The sequence below is a fragment of the Erythrolamprus reginae genome, chromosome 10 (genome assembly GCF_031021105.1).
Source record: "Erythrolamprus reginae isolate rEryReg1 chromosome 10, rEryReg1.hap1, whole genome shotgun sequence".
Taxonomy (NCBI): Eukaryota; Metazoa; Chordata; class Lepidosauria; order Squamata; family Dipsadidae; genus Erythrolamprus; species Erythrolamprus reginae.
The window spans coordinates 47,674,070-47,694,601 of record NC_091959.1 but is presented as its reverse complement, the minus strand read 5'-3'; the positions used below and the strand labels follow the sequence as shown (position 1 = coordinate 47,694,601).

The window sequence follows — 20,532 nt, the reverse complement described above, 5'->3', positions numbered from 1 at the left end:
TGGCTGTATCGGTAAATCTGGGAAAATCTGTTTTGTCACCTTATCACTCAAATAATTTCTATTAATGTTTAACAAAGAGCCCAAGGTTTTGTCTATAAAGGCATCTTTCAATCCGAAAGCCTATAGAGATGTTTTATGAACTTGGAGGCCCTCGTGGTAGAAGCCAACATCAATGTGCTCACCAAACTGCTGAATTGCCCGATCGGCACTCCACGGCAACTCCAGGGTCATATGTACCCTCCTTCTCTGATTTTTGGCCCTTCGATCTGCTTGCAAAGATATGCCCGAGCTGGCGGCTTCCGAGATGATGGCAATGTTCTGCAAGGCAAGAGGAGGTGAAGGTGAAGAAAGGAAAGGAAGCGAGACTTATAAAGACAAACTTTGGGTCGTGAAAATATGAGATATACAGTGGTACCTCGGTTCTTGAACGCTTTGGTTCTCGTACATTTCGGATACCGAACAAAATTTCGGATACCGAACAGCCACAATTTTGTTTATTATCCGAAATGTTACCGCCGGGGGCGGCTGCAATCCCGGCAGCTTCAGGGGGCTCCTTTCCTCAGTGCTTCCTCTTATTACCTGTAAGCAGCTGCACCAACTTCCTCCTTCCCGACGGCGGCAACGGCGGCGGCTTCCCTTCGAGTAGCAACAGCGCTGGGAACGTCACGTGATGAAGGGAAGGCGCCAGAGCTGTCTCAGCAGTTGCTGCCGCTCCAGCAGCTTCCCTTCATTACGTGACGTTCCCGGCGCTGTTGCTACTCGAAGAGAAGCCGCCGCCGTTGCCGCCGCCGGGAAGGAGGAAGTTGGTGCAGCTGCTTACAGGTAATAAGACGAAGCACTGAGGAAAGGAGCCCCCCGAAGCTGCCGGGATTGCAGCCGTCCCCACCCTTCCGGAGGCTTGGAGCGCTTGTAGAGCTGCTCAGATTTTTTATCCCATAGGAAATAAAGAAAATAGATTTAATTGGTTCCCAGCGAGTCAACAGGGGCTGGGAACCAATTAAATCCATTTCCATTATTTCCTATGGGATAAATTAATTCGGTACTCGACCAAATTGGTTCTCGACCACACTTCTGGAACGAATTGTGGTCGAGAATCGAGGTACCACTGTACTTGAGAAAGATATCATTTTTTGTTAGCAATTATTATTTTGTCCACATTAGCTAAGAAATGTCTCTCATAAATGTTTATCGGGGTCACCTTTCCTGAGGAGGAAAATCACCCGTGGAAAAACAAAAAGGACATGGTAATATTTGGACACTGTAGTTCCGAAAGAAATGTACAGTCTGGAGCACCAACTTGTGTTGTTGTTTTTTCAACCTTGCTGAAAATGTAAATATTTCGACACCGAAGGGAGCAAAAGGTACCTTATCTCCATCCATGAACCTCTGCTTCTCGGTGATGTTTAGGATTTCCACAGGGACGTCCAGTTCGGACCTTGACTCGTAGGAGATGCTGCCATCGTCGTTGCTCACGACCCGTCCTTTGCGACCTGTCATCTTCAGAACAACGAGTCAGGTTAGCGGGCCACGTCAAGCGTTGAGGCCCATGAAATAACTATAAAGACCTGCACAAAATTCTCCAAGGCTAGGCTGAGAAGGAACTTTCTAGGGACACGCAGGTAGCGCTTGGCTGGCAACCACAACTGACCCCAAGGTTTCTGTTGCCAAGCAAGACGGGCGTGGCCCTGTTTCGTGATCTACACAATTAAGTGAATCCTGTCATGGCGGCCATTCTGCTAGCTTCGCATGGTGTCTTGCTAGCCTGACTGCTGTGGCTTGTCGGCTGCCGGCTCCCCCCTCCAGCAGCCAAATCAGAGGAGGGGGCTGCATGGGAGTCAGGGTCAGCATCAAGGCCACCTGAGAACTCCGAGGGGGAAGAAAGGATGGAGGTGGCAGAGAGACAGACAGACAGACAGACAGAGATAGACACCGAGAGACACACAGAGTGAGACAGAGGTAGAGAGACAGAGACACACAGAGAAAGAGAGAGACAGACAGACAGACACACAGAGAAAGAGAGACAGACACACAGAGAAAGAGAGACAGACACAGAGAAAGAGAGACAGACACAGAGAAAGAGAGACAGACAGACAGACAGACACACAGAGAAAGAGAGACAGACACACAGAGAAAGAGAGAGAGAGACAGAGACACACAGAGAAAGAGACAGACAGACACAAAGAGAAAGAGAGAGACAGACACAGACACACAGAGAAAGAGACAGACAGACACACAGAGAAAGAGAGACAGACAGACACAGAGAAAGAGAGAGAGAGACAGAGACACACAGAGAAAGAGAGACAGACAGACACAGAGAGAGAGACAGGCACAGAGAAAGAGACACAGAGAAAGAGAGAGACAGACAGACAGACACAGAGAAAGAGAGAGACAGAGACACACAGAGAAAGAGAGAGACAGAGACACACAGAGAAAGAAAAAGAGAGACAGACACACAGAGAAAGAGAGAAAGGGAGAGAGAGACAGACACACACAGAGGCAGCGCCTGGGCCGTCCGTCAGCCTTCAGACGGGGAGCCAACAGCCTCCAGACCTGGAGGTGGCTGATGAGCAAGAAAAGGAACAGCTGGGTCCAGTGCCTGACACACAGATGCGCAGTATGGAGAGGAGAGCAGTGGAAATCTATGGGCCGGTCCTTGGGACCCCAGCTCTGAGGACAAAAGGCAGGGGGAGGAGATGAATAGATGTGGCAGACAGCTATTCATCTCCCGGGCTTCTTAGCCTGCAATTAGAGATAAACCTTTTCCATTCCTAATAAAACAATCTTCCGTTTCCTTCAGAAGGTTTGTTGTGTTTGGGTAAACTGAGTCAGAACACTGACAGTGACTAGCTGTCTATTTTTAATGCCAGGCCTCTTGTGTCATAACCCTTATTCTTACAACTCCTTGTACAAGGGGAGGATCCCTCCTTGTAAGAGTTTTAGCTCAAAGCCTTCCGTGCTGGATCACCCAAGCTGCCTACCTCCGCCACGTTCTCGGGGCCTCCGAGTTCATCGATAAGTTCGTCCAGGGTGTTAGGAGGGAGATCTTCGGAGAGCTTCTCCAGTTTATCCAGCAATTCTTTCTTCATCTGCTGGGCCCTTTCCACAGCGTCCTGACTCGTCACGTAGCTGTTGTTTGTGTTACTGGGTGCTGTGAAGTGCCAAAAGTAGAAGGGAAAAGAGAGGGGGGGGGGTGCTTTAGACTTTATTTATTTATTTATTTATTTATTTATTTAGTTTGTTTGTTCATTCATTCATTCATTGGATTTGTATGCCGCCCCTCTCCGGAGACTCGGGGCGGCTAACAGCGACAATAAAACAGTGTACAATAGTAATTTGGTATTAGAAATGATTAAAAATCCATTAATATAAAAACCAAACATACATACAAACATACCATGCATAGAATTGTAAAGGCCTAGGGGGAAAGAGCATCTCAATTCCCCCATGCCTGGCGGCAGAGGTGGGTTTTAAGTAGCTTACGAAAGGGAAGGAGGGTGGGGGCAGTTCTAATCTCTGGGGGGAGTTGGTTCCAGAGGGCCGGGGCCGCCACAGAGAAGGCTCTTCCCCTGGGTCCAGCCAGGCGACATTGTTTAGTTGACGGGACCCGGAGAAGACCCACTCTGTGGGACCTTATTGGTCGCTGGGATTTGTGCAGCAGAAGGTGGTCCCTGAGATAATCTGGCCCGGTGCCATGAAGGGCTTTATAGGTCATAACCAATACTTTGAATTGTGATCGGAAACTGATCGGCAACCAATGCAGACTGCGGAGTGTTGGTGTGACATGGGCGTATTTAGGGAAGCCCATGATTGCTCTCGCAGCTGCATTCTGCACGATCTGAAGTTTCCGAACACTTTTCAAAGGTAGCCCCATGTGGAGAGCGTTACAGTAGTCGAACCTTGAGGTGATGAGGGCATGAGTGACTGTGAGCAGTGACTCCCGGTCCAAATAGGGCCGCAACTGGTGCACCAGGCGAACCTGGGCGAATGCCCCCCTCCCCACAGCTGAAAGGTGTTTCTCTAATGTGAGCTGTGGATCGAGGAGGACGCCCAAGTTGCAAACCCTCTCTGAGGGGGTCAATGATTCTCCCCCCAGGATAATGGATGGACAGATGGGATTGTCCTTGGGAGGCAGGACCCACAGCCACTCCGTCTTGTCTGGGTTGAGTTTGAGTTTGTTGGAATCCTAAACTCAGGAGAGGTTTGGTACCATTTTTTCTAACGAATTTTATGAAAAGAGTTGTAAGCCGCCCTTGGGGGGCATAGAAGTCGAAATAAATAAAATAAATAAATTTAAATTAAATTAAAATTAAATAAAACAGTTGAGACGACAGGCCTCTTGGGCGACTTACCAGAGACATTTGTGGGCGTGGTTACCACTGCTGTGGAGGAGAGAGAACTCGGCCTTTTGGATCCGAGACCAGATGCAAGTAAGGCACTCTGGATAGAATCGGGGTCTATACTCTTCTTCTTCTTCTTCTCTTTATTTTTCTTGTGTTCTTTCCGGATCAACCAAGGGTCTGAAAAGAAAAGAGGGGTGAGGAAACCAAAGTGGGCAAAGCAAAACCTCACCAGCTTGATCCCAAAACCACAACACACCTAAAATCAGAAAAACAAGACCCAAATCCTCTCACCGTCCTCGTCGTCTTCGCTGGACTCATCTCTAAAGGGGTTGAAGTCGTCATCGTCTCCGGAACTTAAAAAGCGAGAACTCTCGTCGCTCTCCTCGTTCTCCGAGGCCTCCGATTCACTGAAGCTTTCGTCGGAACTGCTCCCAGCGAGACCGCCGGTCTTACGGGCTTTCTTGACCTCCCTCGTCATTTCTTCCCCTTTTTTTTCCCCATTAGAGAAAAAGAAGGGAGATTATTTGTTTATTTTTTATTAATTGGATTTATATGCCACCTCTCTCCAAGGACTCGGGGCGGTTTTTGACATATAAAAACATAGAAACATAGAAGACTGACGGCAGAAAAAGACCTCATGGTCCATCTAGTCTGCCCTTATACTATTTCCTGTATTTTATCTTACAATGGATCTATGTTTATCCCAGGGATGTTTAAATTCGGTTACTGTGGATTTACCAACCACATCTGCTGGAAGTTTGTTCCAAGGATCTACTACTCTTTCAGTCAAATAATATTTTCTCACGTTGCTTTTGATCTTTCCCCCAACTAACTTCAGATTGTGTCCCCTTGTTCTTATGTTCACTTTCCTATTAAAAACACTTCCCTCCTGAACATTATTTAACCCTTTCACATATTTAAATGTCTCGATCATGTCCCCCCTTTCCCTTCTGTCCTCCAGACTATACAGATTGAGTTCATGAAGTCTTTCCTGATACGTTTGATGCTTAAGACCTTCCACCATTCTTGTAGCCCGTCTTTGGACCTTTTCAATTTTGTCAATATCTTTTTGTAGGTGAGGTCTCCAGAACTGAACACAGTATAACAATATAACATCCTAAATCCAATTAGTTTAAAATTAATTAGTCTAAAACCCCAGAACCTTTAAAAAAAACCACTTATTCCCATTCAATCAACTGACATACAGTACATTCGTCAGCCAGGGGGCTAGAGACTAATGGCCCCACGCCTGGCAGCATAAATGAGTCTTCAGACTCTAGCGGAAGGCGAGGAGGGTGGGGGGCAGTACGGATCTCTCAGGGGAGCTGATTCCAGAGGGCCGGGCCCCCCACAGAGAAAGCTCTTTCCCTAGGCCCCGCCAAGCGACATTGTCGACTCATGTGGCAGGTGGCGGTCCCACAAGTAATCTCGTCCGATGCCATGTAGGGCTTTATAGATCATGCAGCTGCGAGAGCAATCATGGGCTTCCCTAAATATGCCCATGTTACACCAACACTCCGCAGTCTGCATTGGTTGCCGATCAGTTTCCAGTCACAATTCAAAGTGTTGGTTATGACCTATAAAGCCCTTCATGGCACCGGACCAGAATATCTCCGGGACCGCCTTCTGCCGCACAAATCCCAGTGACCAGTCAGGTCCCACAGAGTGGGTCTTCTCCGGGTCCCGTCAACTAAACAATGCCACTTGGCGGGACCCAGGGGAAGAGCCTTCTCTGTGGCGGCCCCGGCCCTCTGGAACCAACTCCCCCCCAGAGATTAGAATTGCCCCCACCCTCCTTGCCTTTCGTAAGCTCCTTAAAACCCACCTCTGCCGCCAGGCATGGGGGAACTGAGATCCTCTTTCCCCCTAGGCCTTTACAATTCTATGCATGGTATGCTTGTATGTATGTTTGGGTTTTTTTATATTAAGGGGTTTTTAAATTCGTTTTTAGTATTGGATTACTATTGTACACTGTTTTATGATTGCTGTTAGCCGCCCCGAGTCTTCGGAGAGGGGCGGCATATAAATCCAATAAATAAATCCCTACATGGAAAGGGGATCAGCAAGGGGCATCTCGATTCTTGGAGTTTGGGTAACAAAAAAAGAAAAGTGACTTTCTGGCTGAGAAGCATCGCCTCGGGGAGGAGTCTTGAGGAACTGTGGCACCGAATGAAGAAATGGTGCAGAAATTAATTCAAGCAAAGAGGGTTTTCCTAGGGGGGGCTTTAGGTTTTCTCAGCAAGAAAAAACGTGCAAAGAAGGAAGCCTCTCTCTGTATCTGAATTCAACGGCCAGATTAGACAGCTCATGCTTCCAAAGCTAGACATTGCATTTTTATTTTCCACCTAAGTATTATTCCAAAGTATATTGTCCTCTTTGGAAACAACCATCCTAAAAGGTTGGGTCTTTGCTAGATATTGTTTGGTGGAAGAGCTACGTAGTGGTTCTCAAACTTTCCAATGTTGCAACCCCTTAATACAGTTCTTCATGTTGTGGTGACCCCCAACCGTAAGTCTAGTGCCACTTCTCCCAACAGAGCTTTAAGCTGATTGGTAGGAAGGTCAAAGGGACAGCCCCACTGTAAACGCCTGATTGGTCGGATAAGGTGCCAAAATAGAAGCTTTAGTTCCTAACACCAGGGGAAATGTGTCTTTTTCCATGGTCTTAGGCGAGCCCTGTGAAACGACTGTTCGACCCCCAAAGGGGTCCCGACCCCCAGGTTGAGAACCAATGTGTGTCTTCCGAGGGAGTTTTTAGAACCACCTCTGGTGCTAAGTCTCCCCTTCCCCTATTGATCAACCATATTCCTCAATTTACAAACTAATTTTTTATCAGCCCCCCTCAACTCTAGTTTTCCTAAATGGGTGCACAGGAGAATAAAAATAGCCATGAAATAGCAACCCATGTTACCTTTACGTTTCTTTACTTTATCCTCCTTGCACGGACTGTCTCGGGGAGAGCTGTGGTTGCTCTGGAGAGAGAGGTCGATTCCCAGCAAGCTGAAAAGTTTCTTCCGATCGGGAGCTGGGAAATGTTTCTCGATCAGGGACTGAAACACCCCCCTGTTAAATTTGGAGAGAGAAAAACAACAGCAGTGTTTTAACGCTCGCTCAAGAGCACCACCTAGCATAGCCAGAATTGAGAGGCTGTGGCACAAAACAGCTGGAGGAATTAAATTGGCCAATTCATTGCCTTCTGATAGGAAACCCATGTTTCTCGGGAAATATGACTTGTTGGTTTAGCACAGGGGTAGGCAAAGTTGGTTCTTCTAGGATCTGTGGACTTCAACTCCCAGAATTCCTGAGTTAGCATGATTGGCTCAGGAATTCTGGGAGTTAAAGTCCACAAGTTATAGAAGAGCCAACTTTGCCAACTCCTGGTTTAGCATATTCTTCCAAGTCAAAAAATGGGGCTTTACTGGTTTGTCGCCGATCACAAATCTCCTTTCAGGGTGTTACCGTAATAATAAAGAAGCGGAGTTCTCATATGTAATCAAAGATACACAGCACCAATGTCCCACGACTTGACACCTCGGCTAATACACACAGCACATACTTGCTATTAAACGGTTCATGAATTTAAAAAGTGGAAAGAACTGATTGTTTTTCAAACCTGGCAAGTTTAAAATGTGTGGACTTCCAATTCCCATAATCTCCCAGACAGCATACTTTAAAGCAGGGGTCTCCAGCTTCGGCGACATTAAGCTTGGAGGACATCAACTCCAAGAATTCCCCAGCCATCTGGGAGTTGACGTCCGCCAAAGCTTAACGCTGCCAAGGTTGGAGACCCTTGCTTGTTTAACAGACATGGGTTTAGAAGCGAGAATGGAAGCCACAGGTTTCTGAATTACAACATTGCTAATAAACGAATCCTCTTCTTGTATAGCCCGCCCAGTATTTCTAAGGTAGCACTCCGAATTTTGGAAGAATTTGAAAACCCAAAACGGGTCCTATTCTTTTTAATATGTTTGTGAGTGACATAGGGGAAGGTTTTGTAGGGAAGGTTTGCCTATTTGCCGATGACTCTAAAGTGTGCAATAGGGTTGATATTCCTGGAGGCATCTGTAATATGGTAAATGATTTAGCTTTACTAGATAAATGGTCAAAGCAATGGAAACTGCAGTTTAATGTTTCCAAATGGAAAATGATGCACTTGGGGAAAAGGAATCCTCAATCTGAGTATTGCATTGGCAGTTGTGTGTTAGCAAAAACTTCAGAAGAGAAGGATTTAGGGGCAGTGATTTCTGACAGTCTCAAAATGGGTGAGCAGTGTGGTTGGGCAGTAGGAAAAGCAAGTGGGATGCTTGGCTGCATAGCTAGAGGTATAACAAACAGGAAGAGGGAGATTGTGATCCCGCTATATAGAGTGCTGGTGAGACCACATTTGGAATACTGTGTCCAGTTCTGGAGGCCTCACCTACAAAAAGATATTGACAAAATTGAACGGGTGCAAAGACGGGCTACAAGAATGGTGGAAGGTCTTAAGCATAAAACGTATCAGGAAAGACTTCATGGACTCCATCTGTAGAGTCTGGAGGACAGAAGGAAAAGGGGGGACATGATCGAAACATTTAAATATGTTAAAGGGTTAAATAAGGTCCAGGAGGGAAGTGTTTTTAATAGGAAAGTGAACACAAGAACAAGGGGACACAATCTGAAGTTAGTTGGGGGAAAGATGAAAAGAAAATATTGTTTTACTGAAAGAGTAGTAGATCCTTGGAACAAACTTCCAGCAGACATGGTAAATAAATCCACAGTAACTGAATTTAAACATGCCTGGGATAAACATAGATCCATCCTAAGATAAAATACAGGAAATAGTATAAGGGCAGACTAGATGGACCAGGAGGTCTTTTTCTGCTGTTTCTGCAGGGCTGTCAGGAGGCTTACTTTGCTGTGGAAACAAAGTCATTCAGTTCCCCGCCACCTTCTTCCAAAGCTTCTAAGGTTCTGGCTTCTCCTGTGGACTGCAGCCCAATGACCACGCACTGCGGGAAGAAAAACACAGGGGGGGTGTTTTAAGCTCCCCTGGACATGGAGAATGGGGGCTCCCCTGTCATTCCAGGACCCCAACCCACCTTGCCGTTTTTAATCTCTTCCCGGGCCAGTTGCACCACTCTTTTGACTTTGGATGCAATGCAGAGGTATTTAAAAAATCTCTGGTGAGCGGACCAGAACTGGCCCCACATGGATTTCTTCATGCGCTGTTCGGCGTCAATGAGGTCAGCAGCCTGCTGGAATTTCTCCCTGGCGCTTACCCACTGGAAAAGGGAAAGCAGAGTTTTCAGGGTGACATAAAAGTAATATAATAAAATGGGAGGATAGGATGCTAAACTAAACCAACTGCTAAAAGCAACTGGAGTTTCTTGGTGCTTTCTTTGAAAAATGTTTCGCTCGTCATCCAAAAAAGGAGAAGAGCCTTCTCTGTGGCAGCCCCGGCCCTCTGGAACCAACTCCCCCCGGAGATTACAATTGCCCCCACCCTCCCTGTCTTTCGTAAACTACTCAAGACTCATTTATACCGCCAGGCATGGGGGAGTTGTGATATTCTTTCCCTCTAGGCCATTACAAGTTATGCATGGTATGTCTGTGTGTATGTTTGGTTTTATAATAAGTGTTTTTAGTTGTTTTATTATTGAATTGTCACATGCTGTTTTTATCATTGTTGTTAGCCGCCCCGAGTCTACGGAGAGGGGCGGCATACAAATCCAATAAATTATTATTATTATTATTATATTATTATTATTATTATTATTATTCAGTTCAGTTCTAAAGAACTGACCCGGGAAAATACTTCTCAAGAACTGAACGGAAGCTTCTTGGATGACTAGCGAAACGTTTTCAAAGAAAGCACCAAACGAAGTCCAGCTGCCTTTTCAAAAAAGCCACCGTGACCTGGATGATTGAGAAGTTCCACAGGCAAACAGACTACTGGTTCTTAAAAAGTCTAGCACTTACAATTTTGGATAGTAGTTTTCTAATTTAAAAACAATATTTGGAATCCACTGTTTTTCAGTAATGGAGAAATCACTTCCATAAACAATCTACCGAAATGTCAGGTTTTAGCTTAGAAAAGGTGGTCATATTCTACCAATAACTCTGATCCTTGCTCCAACAAGGATCGAATTATTGGGATTCGGATGGACCGAATGAATTCCTTGGAATGGAGGAAATCGGGGTTTGCTGGGCATCTACATATCCTGCAAGACTCTTTTAACTTCTAATCCCCCTTCGTTCCAAAGATTCACTAGGGCAGTGATGGCGAATCTTTTTTTACCTCCAGTGCCGAAAGTGCATGTGCCTGTGTTAAAGTGCTCACACTTATAATTGAATGCCTGGGGACAGCAAAAATGGCCTTCCCGGGGCTCTCTGGAGGCCTGAAACAGCCCATTTCCCAAGCTCTGATGGGCCTGGTAGGGCCATTTTTCACCCTCCCCTGGCTGCAGAGGCAAAAACACCCCCCGAATCCCCATAGACTCTCTCCCAGAGCCTCCTGGTGAGCAAAAAACCAGCTGGCCGACACACACTGGAGCTGAGCTAGGATAACGGCGGAGCCATATCTGCCAGCAGATATGGCTCCGCGTGCCATCTGTGGCACCCGTGCCGTAGGTTCGCCATCACTGCACTAGGGTTTCTCTTGCAAGGACTCAACGCAATGATCTTCCTCGAACCGCCAACTCCTCCCTTTGAAAGGCTTACCATTTTCACAGATTTATTATACATTTTGACGTAGTGCTGAGAAAGATGAACTTCGTCTATTTTGAAGGTGACCCCCGAGAAGCTCAGCTGCCTGGCTATGTACATTCCTCTTAGCTTCATATCCATGGCAACTATTTCCATGGCACCCACACCTCTGAAGAGTAAAAGAAGAAGCAGGGGGGGGGGGGGGAAGACAATTTTTAAAGGGAGGTTATTCTCACAGGGACCTATTGGAACTTTGAGAAAAGCTCCGCCAATACTTAATATTAATTGCTCCAAACTTGACTGTAAAAAATATGACTTTAACAATCGAGTTGTCGAAGCGTGGAACTCATTACCGGACTCAATAGTGTCAACCCCAACGCCCAACATTTCTCCCTTAGACTCTCCACGATTGACCTCTCCAGGTTCCTAAGAGGCCAGTAAGGGGCGTACATAAGTGCACCGGCGTGCCTTTCGTCCCCTGTCCAATTGTCTTTCCTTATCCCATATATCATATACCGTATTTTTCGCTCTATAAGACGCACCTGCTGATAAGACGCACCTAGATTTTAGAGGAGGAAAATAGAAAAAAAATATTTTGAGCCAAAAAGGGGAGAGGAAGAGAGGAAGGAGTGAAAGAAGGGAGTGAGGGAGGGAAGAAGGGAGGAAGGAAAAGGAAAGCAAGAAATGGAGGGAGGAAAGGAAGGAAGGAAGGAAGGAAGGAAAGAAAGAAAGAAAGGGGGAAGGGACAGGAACAGAGGAAGGAAGCAAGGAAACTTATGAAAGGGGAGAGTAAGAGAGGAAGGACTGAAGGGAGGGAGGGAAGAAGGTAGGAAGGAGAAAGAAAAGAAGAAATAGAGGAAGGGAAGGTAAAAGAGAGAAAGAAAAAGAGCAAGAAAGAAAGCAAGAAAGAGAAGAGAAATAAAAATAGAGAGGGGGAATGAAAGAAATGGAATGAGGGAAGGAAGGAGAGAAAGAAAGCAAGAGAAAGAAAAAAGAATGAAAGAGCAAGAGAGCAAGAGAGAAAAAGAAAGAAGGAAAGAAAGAAAGAAAGAAAGGCAACTTCAAAGAAAGGCTCACTGAGCATCTCTCACTCTCTCTCTCTTTCTATCCCTCTTTCTTTCTTTCTTCCTTTCTCTCTCTCCTCTTTCTTTATCTCCTCTCTCTCTCTCCCTCCCTCTCTCTTTCTCTCCCCCCTCTCTCCCCCTTTCCCTCTCTCTTTCTCTCTCTCTCTTGCTATCTCTCCCCCCTCTCCCTCTCTCTCCCCCCCTCTCCCTCTCTCTTTCTCTCTCTCCCTCTCTTGCTATCTCTCCCCCCTCTCCCACTCTCTTTCTCCCTCTCCCTCTCTTTCTCTCTCTCCCCCTCTCTCTTTCTCTCTCCCCCTCTTTCTCTCTCTTCTTCTCACTTTCTCTCTCTTGTTTCCTTTCTGTCTGGGCAGATGGCTGCCTTCTGCCTTGGGGCGCGATTCGCCCCCTCTCCTCCGCCGCCGACGCCTTCTGCCTTGGGGCGCGATCCGCCCCCTCTCCTCCTCCGCCGCTTCCTGCCTTGGGCGAGCAATCCCGGAGTCCGGGACTGTGTGGCTTTGCGCCATGAAGAGGAAACGGCTCCGGCAGCAGGGAAAAGTCGGCCGTTTTCTCTTCATGGCGTAAAGCCACCCTGTCCCAGACTCCCGGATTGCTCACCCAAGGCAGGGGGCGGCGGAGGAGGAGAGGGGGCGAATCGCGCCCCAAGGCAGAAGGCGGCGGCGGAGGAGGAGAGGGGGCGAATCGCGCCCCAAGGCAGAAGGCAGCGACGTTGGAGAGGGGGCAGATTGCGCCCCAAGGCAGGAGGAGGCAGCAGAGGAGAGGAGGCAGATCGCGCCCAAATGCAGGAGGTGGCAGAGGAGGCGGTTCGGGCGGGCAATAGGGCAGCGTGGAGAAGCCAGGGGCGCATTTGGCCGGAGGCACCGTGGGGAGGCAGGGGCGGCCGCGGCTCCCTTTACTCCTATTGCCACACCTCCCCGCCCCCGCCCACCTCCCCGCGGGCTGGCAGGGGGATGGGGAGCACGCGCCCGTGGAAAAGGGCGCTCGGGTGTATTTGGGGGTGCACGCCTGCTCACGGGCGTAGCTTACGGGGAACGGTGGGCCAGGCAGCAGCTAGCCAGCCAGCCGGCGGGATGGCGCTTCCGAATTCGCAGCCTCCCCCCCCCCTCCCTGCCTGCATCTTCGCTCCATAAGACGAGGCTGATTTTTCATCCTACTTTGGGAGGAAAAAAACTGCGTCTTATGGAGCGAAAAATACGGTATATTCTCTCCTTCCCATCTACTTCTCTTCTTTTTTACTTCCTATCTTTATATATATTATATGTATGACTGTAACTTGTTGCGTATATCCTAAGATTTTTATTAATATTGCTTCTTTATTGCTTATTTGACCCCTATGACAATCATTAAGTGTTGTACCACATGATTCTTGACAAATGTATATTTTATTTTATGTACGTTGAGATCATATGCACCAAGACAAATTCCTTGTGTGTCCAATCACACTTGGCCAATAAAAATTCTATTCTATTCTATTACTTAATGTCTATTCTCTTTCATATGTATTGTATATTGGACAAAGAATAAAAAATAAAATAAAAATAAAAATAAAAAATACTTATGATGATTGCTTCACCCACTTGACGCAATACCAGCCAAGACCTACGAACATACCTTCTTTCAACTGCTTGGATAAAGTCGCTGAACTCCCTAAATGGCGTTCCTTCCCCCCAAATCCCAAGGCGGTTCATATATGCCATGTTCCGAGGCTCTGAAGCACCTGAAAGCAAAGATATATATTTTTTAAATGAAATTATCCAGGCTTTCCCCCCACTTTGAAGACAGTATTGCGATCCACTCGATGTTCAAATGACGGAAACGGTCCCTACCTGTGGCACTAGCATAAATAACCCTGGCCTTCGGAAGTTTGTTCTGCAGTTCCAGAACAGCCAAGCCTGTCTTAGTTGGTTTCGAAGAGCCAACTGGGCAAAGGTTTTTAGCCTTGTGGCATTCGTCAAACACTATCTGAGGACGTGGTTAAGAAACAAGATATTTCGCAAACCTACATCTATAAAGTTGCAGGGTAAACATCCCACTGAGTGGAAGCCGGAAATTTATAGGTAAATCATAGGTAATATATATTAAATCAATTACTTATAGAAACATAGAAGACTGACGGCAGAAAAAGACCTCATGGTCCATCTAGTCTGCCCTTATACTATTTCCTGTATTTTATCTTATAATGGATCTATGTTTATCCCAGGCATGTTTCAATTCGGTTACTGTGGATTTACCAACCACGTCTGCTGGAAATTTGTTCCAAGGATCTACTACTCTTTCAGTGAAATAATATTTTCTCACGTTGCTTTTGATCTTGCCCCCAACTAACTTCAGATTGTGTCCCCTTGTTCTTGTGTTCACTTTCCTATTAAAAACACTTCCCTCCTGAACCTTATTTAACCTTTTAACATATTTAAATGTTTCGATCATGTCCCCCCTTTTCCTTCTGTCCTCCAGACTAGACAGATTGAGTTCATGAAGTCTTTCCTGATACGTTTTATGCTTAAGACTTTCCACCATTCTTGTAGCCCGTCTTTGGACCCGTTCAATTTTGTCAATATCTTTTTGTAGGTGAGGTCTCCAGAATTGAACACAGTATTCCAAATGTGGTCTCACCAGCGCTCTATATAAGGGGATCATAATCTCCCTCTTCCTGTTTGTTATACCTCTAGCTATGTTTATTGTTTATAGCTATGTTTATGTTTATTTTACCAATGCTGACAGTAAATCTTTTTGCGATAAGTATGGGTAAGTTAATGAAAGTTTCAACAAACTATTCCAGGCAAACAGGACGATTTAAAGACCAGCACAGCCTTCTGAGAATTAACTGGGTTAGAAAAAACTTAGCAGTGTTTTTCAACTGTAGTAACTTCTTGACATGTGACCTTCGTTACCCAGAATTCCCCAGCCAGCAAGGGCATGGTTGGCAATTCTGGGAGCTGAAACCTGTATCTCCAAAAACTGAAAAAATACTTTATCTGGAGTGGGCGCCACTCTTATCTGGAAGCATTATCTGCTTTCCAAATTTTTCATAGCTTTGGAATTGAAAAACGAAACTTTTTAATGGCATTAGACACCGATCAAAAGATGCTAGTTTAATAGGAGGGTTACTGCCCCAAATCTAGCAACTGGAAAAGGATACCACTCCATCGAACTCATCGCCACACCAATGAAGAAGCTGTTTGAGCCTGGTTTTATATTTCCCTCCGGACTGACTTTCCCCGATAAGTGAAGAATAAGTGGCAAAGATGATCCCCTTCTTCACGCTTCCATTATGCTTGGAAGAAATTTTTCCATATTTGAACTAGAATAGAATAAAACTTTATTACGGTCACAGACCGGCAACAGGCATCATTGTTTACAATATATATAAAAAATAGTACTAACATTAAAATAAGAAAATAAGATCAGAGGTAGGAAGGCTATTCTACAATCTGGGTCCTCATTACAAACATCTAAGCATTATCTTCCCTAACTGAACTCCCAAAGTAGCTTTGAAAGCTGCAAATTGAAAAAGGAAAAACATTTCTGATTTTATTGTGCTTGGCACTCAAATAAATCAGAAAGCTGTTGGGATTCCCCACAGAAATTTCTGCTTTGGTATTTTTGTTTAGGACATCCTAGAAAGGCAGTCTTTCTCAGTTGAATGAAACTTGTATACAGTGACAGGGTAAAGTTTCATTAAACTGAGAAAGACTGCCTTATGTACCAACATATTAAATATCTTTTGCAGGGATTTTTCCATCTTTGTAGCTAATTTGTCCAAAGAGATGCTACAAATACACAAATTCTAGCAAATGTGGTTTCCTCCTGTAATCAAGGTCAAATCTAATTTAATCTTTCACATTTTTACAGGAGAATGAAGAAAAACACAACTCCGCATTATTTAATTCACTTCAATAACTGAGGACTTGAAACCCCCTCCCCATTATGACCTTCAAAACGTGCAACATGCCTAGTGCAGTGATTAACTAGCAAAATAATTTGTGAACAAGCAATTGTTACACTACTTCCCAACACAGTGCAAGTGACCCAGAAAGGAACAGAACTACTTATGGTAGGTTTCCTATTTAAAATCTTAAAACAAAGCATGCGTCTCACACAAGCGTACCTAATGGGTTTTTTTGCTTCAACTGTACAATAGAGTAAAATATTTCCACACCTTGTTTAATGAATGGACCAAAATGTTTTTGGCGCCAATATCTCTCAAGTCCCTTTCGGCATCGTATTTCAGATCGTTTGAAACACTAAACCTGGAAGAGAGCGAAGGCAACAGGCCCGCCATGAAGACAAAGGCAGGGACAAGGGGAACGATATCCTACTGACCCCGATGCCCCCGAGTTCGAGACTTACCACACTGCCCTTTTTCTACCCAAGAGATAGTTCTCATAAATGATGCCGGCGATGGTCCTTCCTTTCCCTACACCGGCACCGTCGCCTATTAAGAAGCCAGCTCGGTCTCCGTTCGGTAGGAATGTCTCGTGTTGCTGTGGAGAAGTCACAGAATGTTGTCTATTTAGTGTGTGGTCTAGAGCGGGCTGTGTGTGTATCTTCAAACCTGGCAACTTTAAGACTTGCGGACTTCAAGTCCCAGAATTCCTCAGCTTTCTGGGAGTTGAGGCGCACAAGTCGTAAAGTTGCCAAGGTTGGAGACCCCCTGGCCTAGACTACATGGGTAAGAGCTGTAAATAATCACTTAACGCTGCACATGGGAGAGAAATATCTAGTCAATTTGGAAAAGTAAGAGTCTACGGAGAGGGGCGGCATACAAATCCAATAAATTATTATTATTAATTATTATTACAGTGATCCCCCGTTTATTGCGTCCCCAACCATTGCGAACAGGGTACTTCGCTATTTTTCAACCCGGAAGTCAAAAATACCATCTACGCATGCGTGCCGGGCACGCATGCGTAGATGGCAGCGGCTTCCCTGGGTCTTCCCCCTCTTGCTGGCGTCAGCGAGGAGTTTCCCCACCGCCCACGCAAACTCCTCGCTGCCGCCCGCCCTTCGCCCGCCCACGCCGTTCATTCTCGCCGGTTTTGAGCTGAGTCCGGAAGCGAATTCGCTTCCGGACAGCTCAAAACCGCCGATAGCAAGCGGCAAGGAACGGCTTGTCTCGGCGCTTTCGAGCTGACAGCTCGAAAGCGCCGAGACAAGCCGTTCCTTGCCGCTTGGTATCGCCGGTTTTGAGCTGAGTCCGGAAGCGAATTCGCTTCCGGACTCAGCTCAAAAGCGCCGAGAGCCAGCGCCCCCCGGACCCCCAACCCGGGTTTGGGGGGCTGCTAGGAAGCCCTCCATGCCGGCGGCAAACAGCCGCCCCGCCCCCAATCTTCGGCTCCTCGCTAGCACTGTGGGAGTAAAAACACCGTCTGCACATGCGCAGACGGTGTTTTTACTTCCGCATCGCTACTTCGCGAAAACCCGCTCGTTGCAGGGGCTCCTGGAACGGAACCCTCGCAACGAGCGGGGGATCACTGTAATTCAAGAAATATTAAGCCACAGATTACTTTCTGAAACACGTTGCTTCATGAGAATGGAAAGAGTGTTCTATAGATTAATTATCTAGGCCAGTGTTTCCCAACCTTGGTCACTTGAAGATATTTGGACTTCAACTCCCAGAATTCCCCAGCCAGCGAATGCTGCCTGGGGAATTCTGGGAGTTGAAGTCCAGATACCTTCAAGTGGCCAAGGTTGGGGAACACTGATCTAGGCCAGTGGCTCCCAATCTTTTCTTCACCATGGACCCACTTTAAATAAACCTTTTGTGGACACCCAAGACTTAACTCTAAGATTTAAATTGTAACATTTCTTCAAGTCTTTGCAAAATCTGTGACAACATTGCACACGTTCAATTCAATTGAATTCAATTGATTAGATTTGTATGCTGCCCCTCTCCGCAGACTCGGATATACCCCCAGGGACCTGCGGATCACTTCTTCTATGACTTGTAGACTTCAATTCCCAGAAGTCCTGAGCCAATCGTGCTAGCTCAGGAATTCTGGGAGTTGAAGTCCACATGTCATAGAAGAACCAACTTTGCCTACCTCTGGCCTAGATCAGTGGTTCTCAACCTGTGATCCGCAGGGGGTGTATCCGAGTCTGCCAATCATGCTAGCTCAGGAATTCTGGGAGTTGAAGTCCCCACGTCATAGAAGAGCCAAGTTTGCCTATCTCTGATCTAGGCTATTTTTCTGATTAAGCATGGTATATGTTGGTTGGGGAAAGGCTGCTTTTATAGAAATAGTAAAAGCATTTAAGACTTATATACCTCTTCACAGCGCTTTTACAGCCTTCTCTAAGCGGATTACAGAGTAAGCCTATCACCCTTAACAATCTGGGTCCTCATTTTACCGACCGCGGAAGGAGGGAAGGCTGAGTCAACCTTGAGCCAGTGAGAATCGAACTGCCAAATTGCAGGTCAGCAGTCTGCAGAAGTAGCCTGTGGTCCTGCACTCTAAACTCCTGAGCCACTGTGAAAACCTACAGGGCGTCCAGGGGTAAAGCATTTTGAAATTCCCTGACAACTAGACACAAGAAGAGTTTTTTTCCGAACGCCATCACTCTACTAAACAAATAATTCCCTCAACACTGTCAGACTTTCTACTAAATCTGCACTTCTATTCTACTAGTTTTTCTCATCATTCCTTTCACCCATTTCCTCCCATGTTGACTGTATGGCTGTCACTTGTTGCTTATATCCTAAGATTTTTATTAATATTGCTTCTTCATTGCTTATTTGACCCCTATGACAATCATTAAGTGTCGTACCACATGATTCTTGACAAATGTATATTTTATTTTATGTACGCTGAGAGCATATGCACCAAGACAAATTCCTTGTGTGTCCAATCACACTTGGCCAATAAAAATTCTATTCTATTCTATTTCCGTGTAACTTTCAATCTAGTTAAGGCGCGGTCGTAGATGACGTCATAACAAACGGCTCAGCCGTGGAGAAATATCGGTAGCCGAAGAAGCAAGTTGTGGCCACAGTTATGCTCATTTTTGCTTGACTCTGCCAGGCAGCACGATAGGGTTTTTTTAAAACATAATTTCACCCTGACTTTTAAACATTTTAATATAGTCTGTTTTCCCCCCTGATTTATTCCATTTTTTTTCACGAATTCCCTGATAATTCCCTTATATTTCCCGAACCGCCGATTCCCCTGGTAATTCCCTAATTTCCCTGTTTCCCAGATTTGCTGGACACCCTGACCTATGGCAAGAACGTGTCCTGAGTCTCAGTTTTGGTGGGCTTTGGGACAGGCACGAATTTGTAGCTAGCCTTCGACTCAGGCCGTACCTGTGCTGCGTAAGTAATGGCTTCAAGCTGCAAGGCTGACAGCCAACCGCTGTCGATGCTTTCTTCCGGAATGGAAGATTTGTACCATACTTCAGGAGGGGTCACGCTGGAAAGGGAACTGGTTTCTACCACCGGGTCAGGATGGCGCAAGCCGAGTTTTACTGTGGGAGAAAAAGCAGGGGGTGTAAGAAGGTGCTTCTCCACCTTGGATATTTGGGTATTTAATGTGGATTAAAAAGCCACAGTCGCCGTACATTTTATGGGCATATATTCAGCATATGTCTCTGCATGGCCCATTTCTTCTTCATCCTCTTCCTCCGGTTCTTCTTCCTCTTTTGTGACGGGCACTTTCTGCAGGAAAGATCAGAGGGTCTTACACTCTGTCTCACACAAAACACAGCAGAGTTCAAGTGTGAGCAGACACACACAGAGGTCTAACCTCACAACCTTCTCACTGAAGTTCAGAATGGTGCTCTGCTGATGAGTCCAGTTATTTCCCCCCCAGAAGAGATTTTAAAATAAATACCCACAGGGGGTCTTGTACAATCCACTCAGACCTACACTACGTTGCTTTGAAGCAAAGAAATGTGTGCCTGAAATGTGTCAGTATATTGTTGTGGTTAGCTCTGGCCCAGCTCCTGCCCCAAGGACTGTGGATGTGGGGGAGACATCCATATGCTGCAAGGCCTGTTTTGCCCCCGGTGGAATCTGCTGATGAAGGCTCCTCTGACCAAGAAGACAGGAGTGACAGGGAGGAGGAGAGTGGGGCAGACAGCTCAGAAGGAGATCAATTCTCTAGCTCCTCCTTGGATTCAGAACAAGAGTTAATGATATAGCCACGCATGCGGAGAGCGATGCATAGGCAGCAATAACTGAGAGATTACTATCAAAGAAAATGAGGCCACCTGTGGTTGGGTGGGGCTGTGGTCATTAGTGAGGCTGCTATAAAGAGCAGCCTGTGGGTTTGTCCATTGTGGAGGATTATCTGATCGTTGTGGTTCGTGACTGCTTTACTGACTTCGACCTTTTGTGTGCTGATTTTTCCCCGCTTTGAAACTAAACCAGAGCCAAGTGTGTTTCACTTTGTGAAAGAAGGACTGTGAATTGCCTCACAGCTGCAAGCT

General features: G+C 46.1%; 1 protein-coding gene across 4 annotated transcripts in view; it reads right to left on the bottom strand.

Moving 5' to 3' along the window:
• SBNO1 (strawberry notch homolog 1) overlaps positions 1 to 20,532 on the bottom strand; it is a 46,435-nt gene that overhangs the window by 16,623 nt on the left and 9,280 nt on the right. For all 4 annotated transcript variants that reach the window (XM_070763197.1, XM_070763198.1, XM_070763195.1 and 1 more), the window contains 16 exons: positions 19,663 to 19,759; positions 19,409 to 19,569; positions 16,456 to 16,589; positions 16,265 to 16,355; positions 15,245 to 15,406; positions 13,932 to 14,067; positions 13,717 to 13,822; positions 11,039 to 11,192; positions 9,418 to 9,600; positions 9,230 to 9,327; positions 7,251 to 7,402; positions 4,632 to 4,826; positions 4,350 to 4,517; positions 2,979 to 3,148; positions 1,366 to 1,497; positions 183 to 318 (listed from right to left, as the gene is read on the bottom strand). In XM_070763197.1, the coding sequence (XP_070619298.1) occupies positions 183 to 318; positions 1,366 to 1,497; positions 2,979 to 3,148; positions 4,350 to 4,517; positions 4,632 to 4,826; positions 7,251 to 7,402; positions 9,230 to 9,327; positions 9,418 to 9,600; positions 11,039 to 11,192; positions 13,717 to 13,822; positions 13,932 to 14,067; positions 15,245 to 15,406; positions 16,265 to 16,355; positions 16,456 to 16,589; positions 19,409 to 19,569; positions 19,663 to 19,759 (2,275 nt within the window). The remainder of the gene's footprint in view (positions 1 to 182; positions 319 to 1,365; positions 1,498 to 2,978; positions 3,149 to 4,349; positions 4,518 to 4,631; positions 4,827 to 7,250; positions 7,403 to 9,229; positions 9,328 to 9,417; positions 9,601 to 11,038; positions 11,193 to 13,716; positions 13,823 to 13,931; positions 14,068 to 15,244; positions 15,407 to 16,264; positions 16,356 to 16,455; positions 16,590 to 19,408; positions 19,570 to 19,662; positions 19,760 to 20,532) is intronic.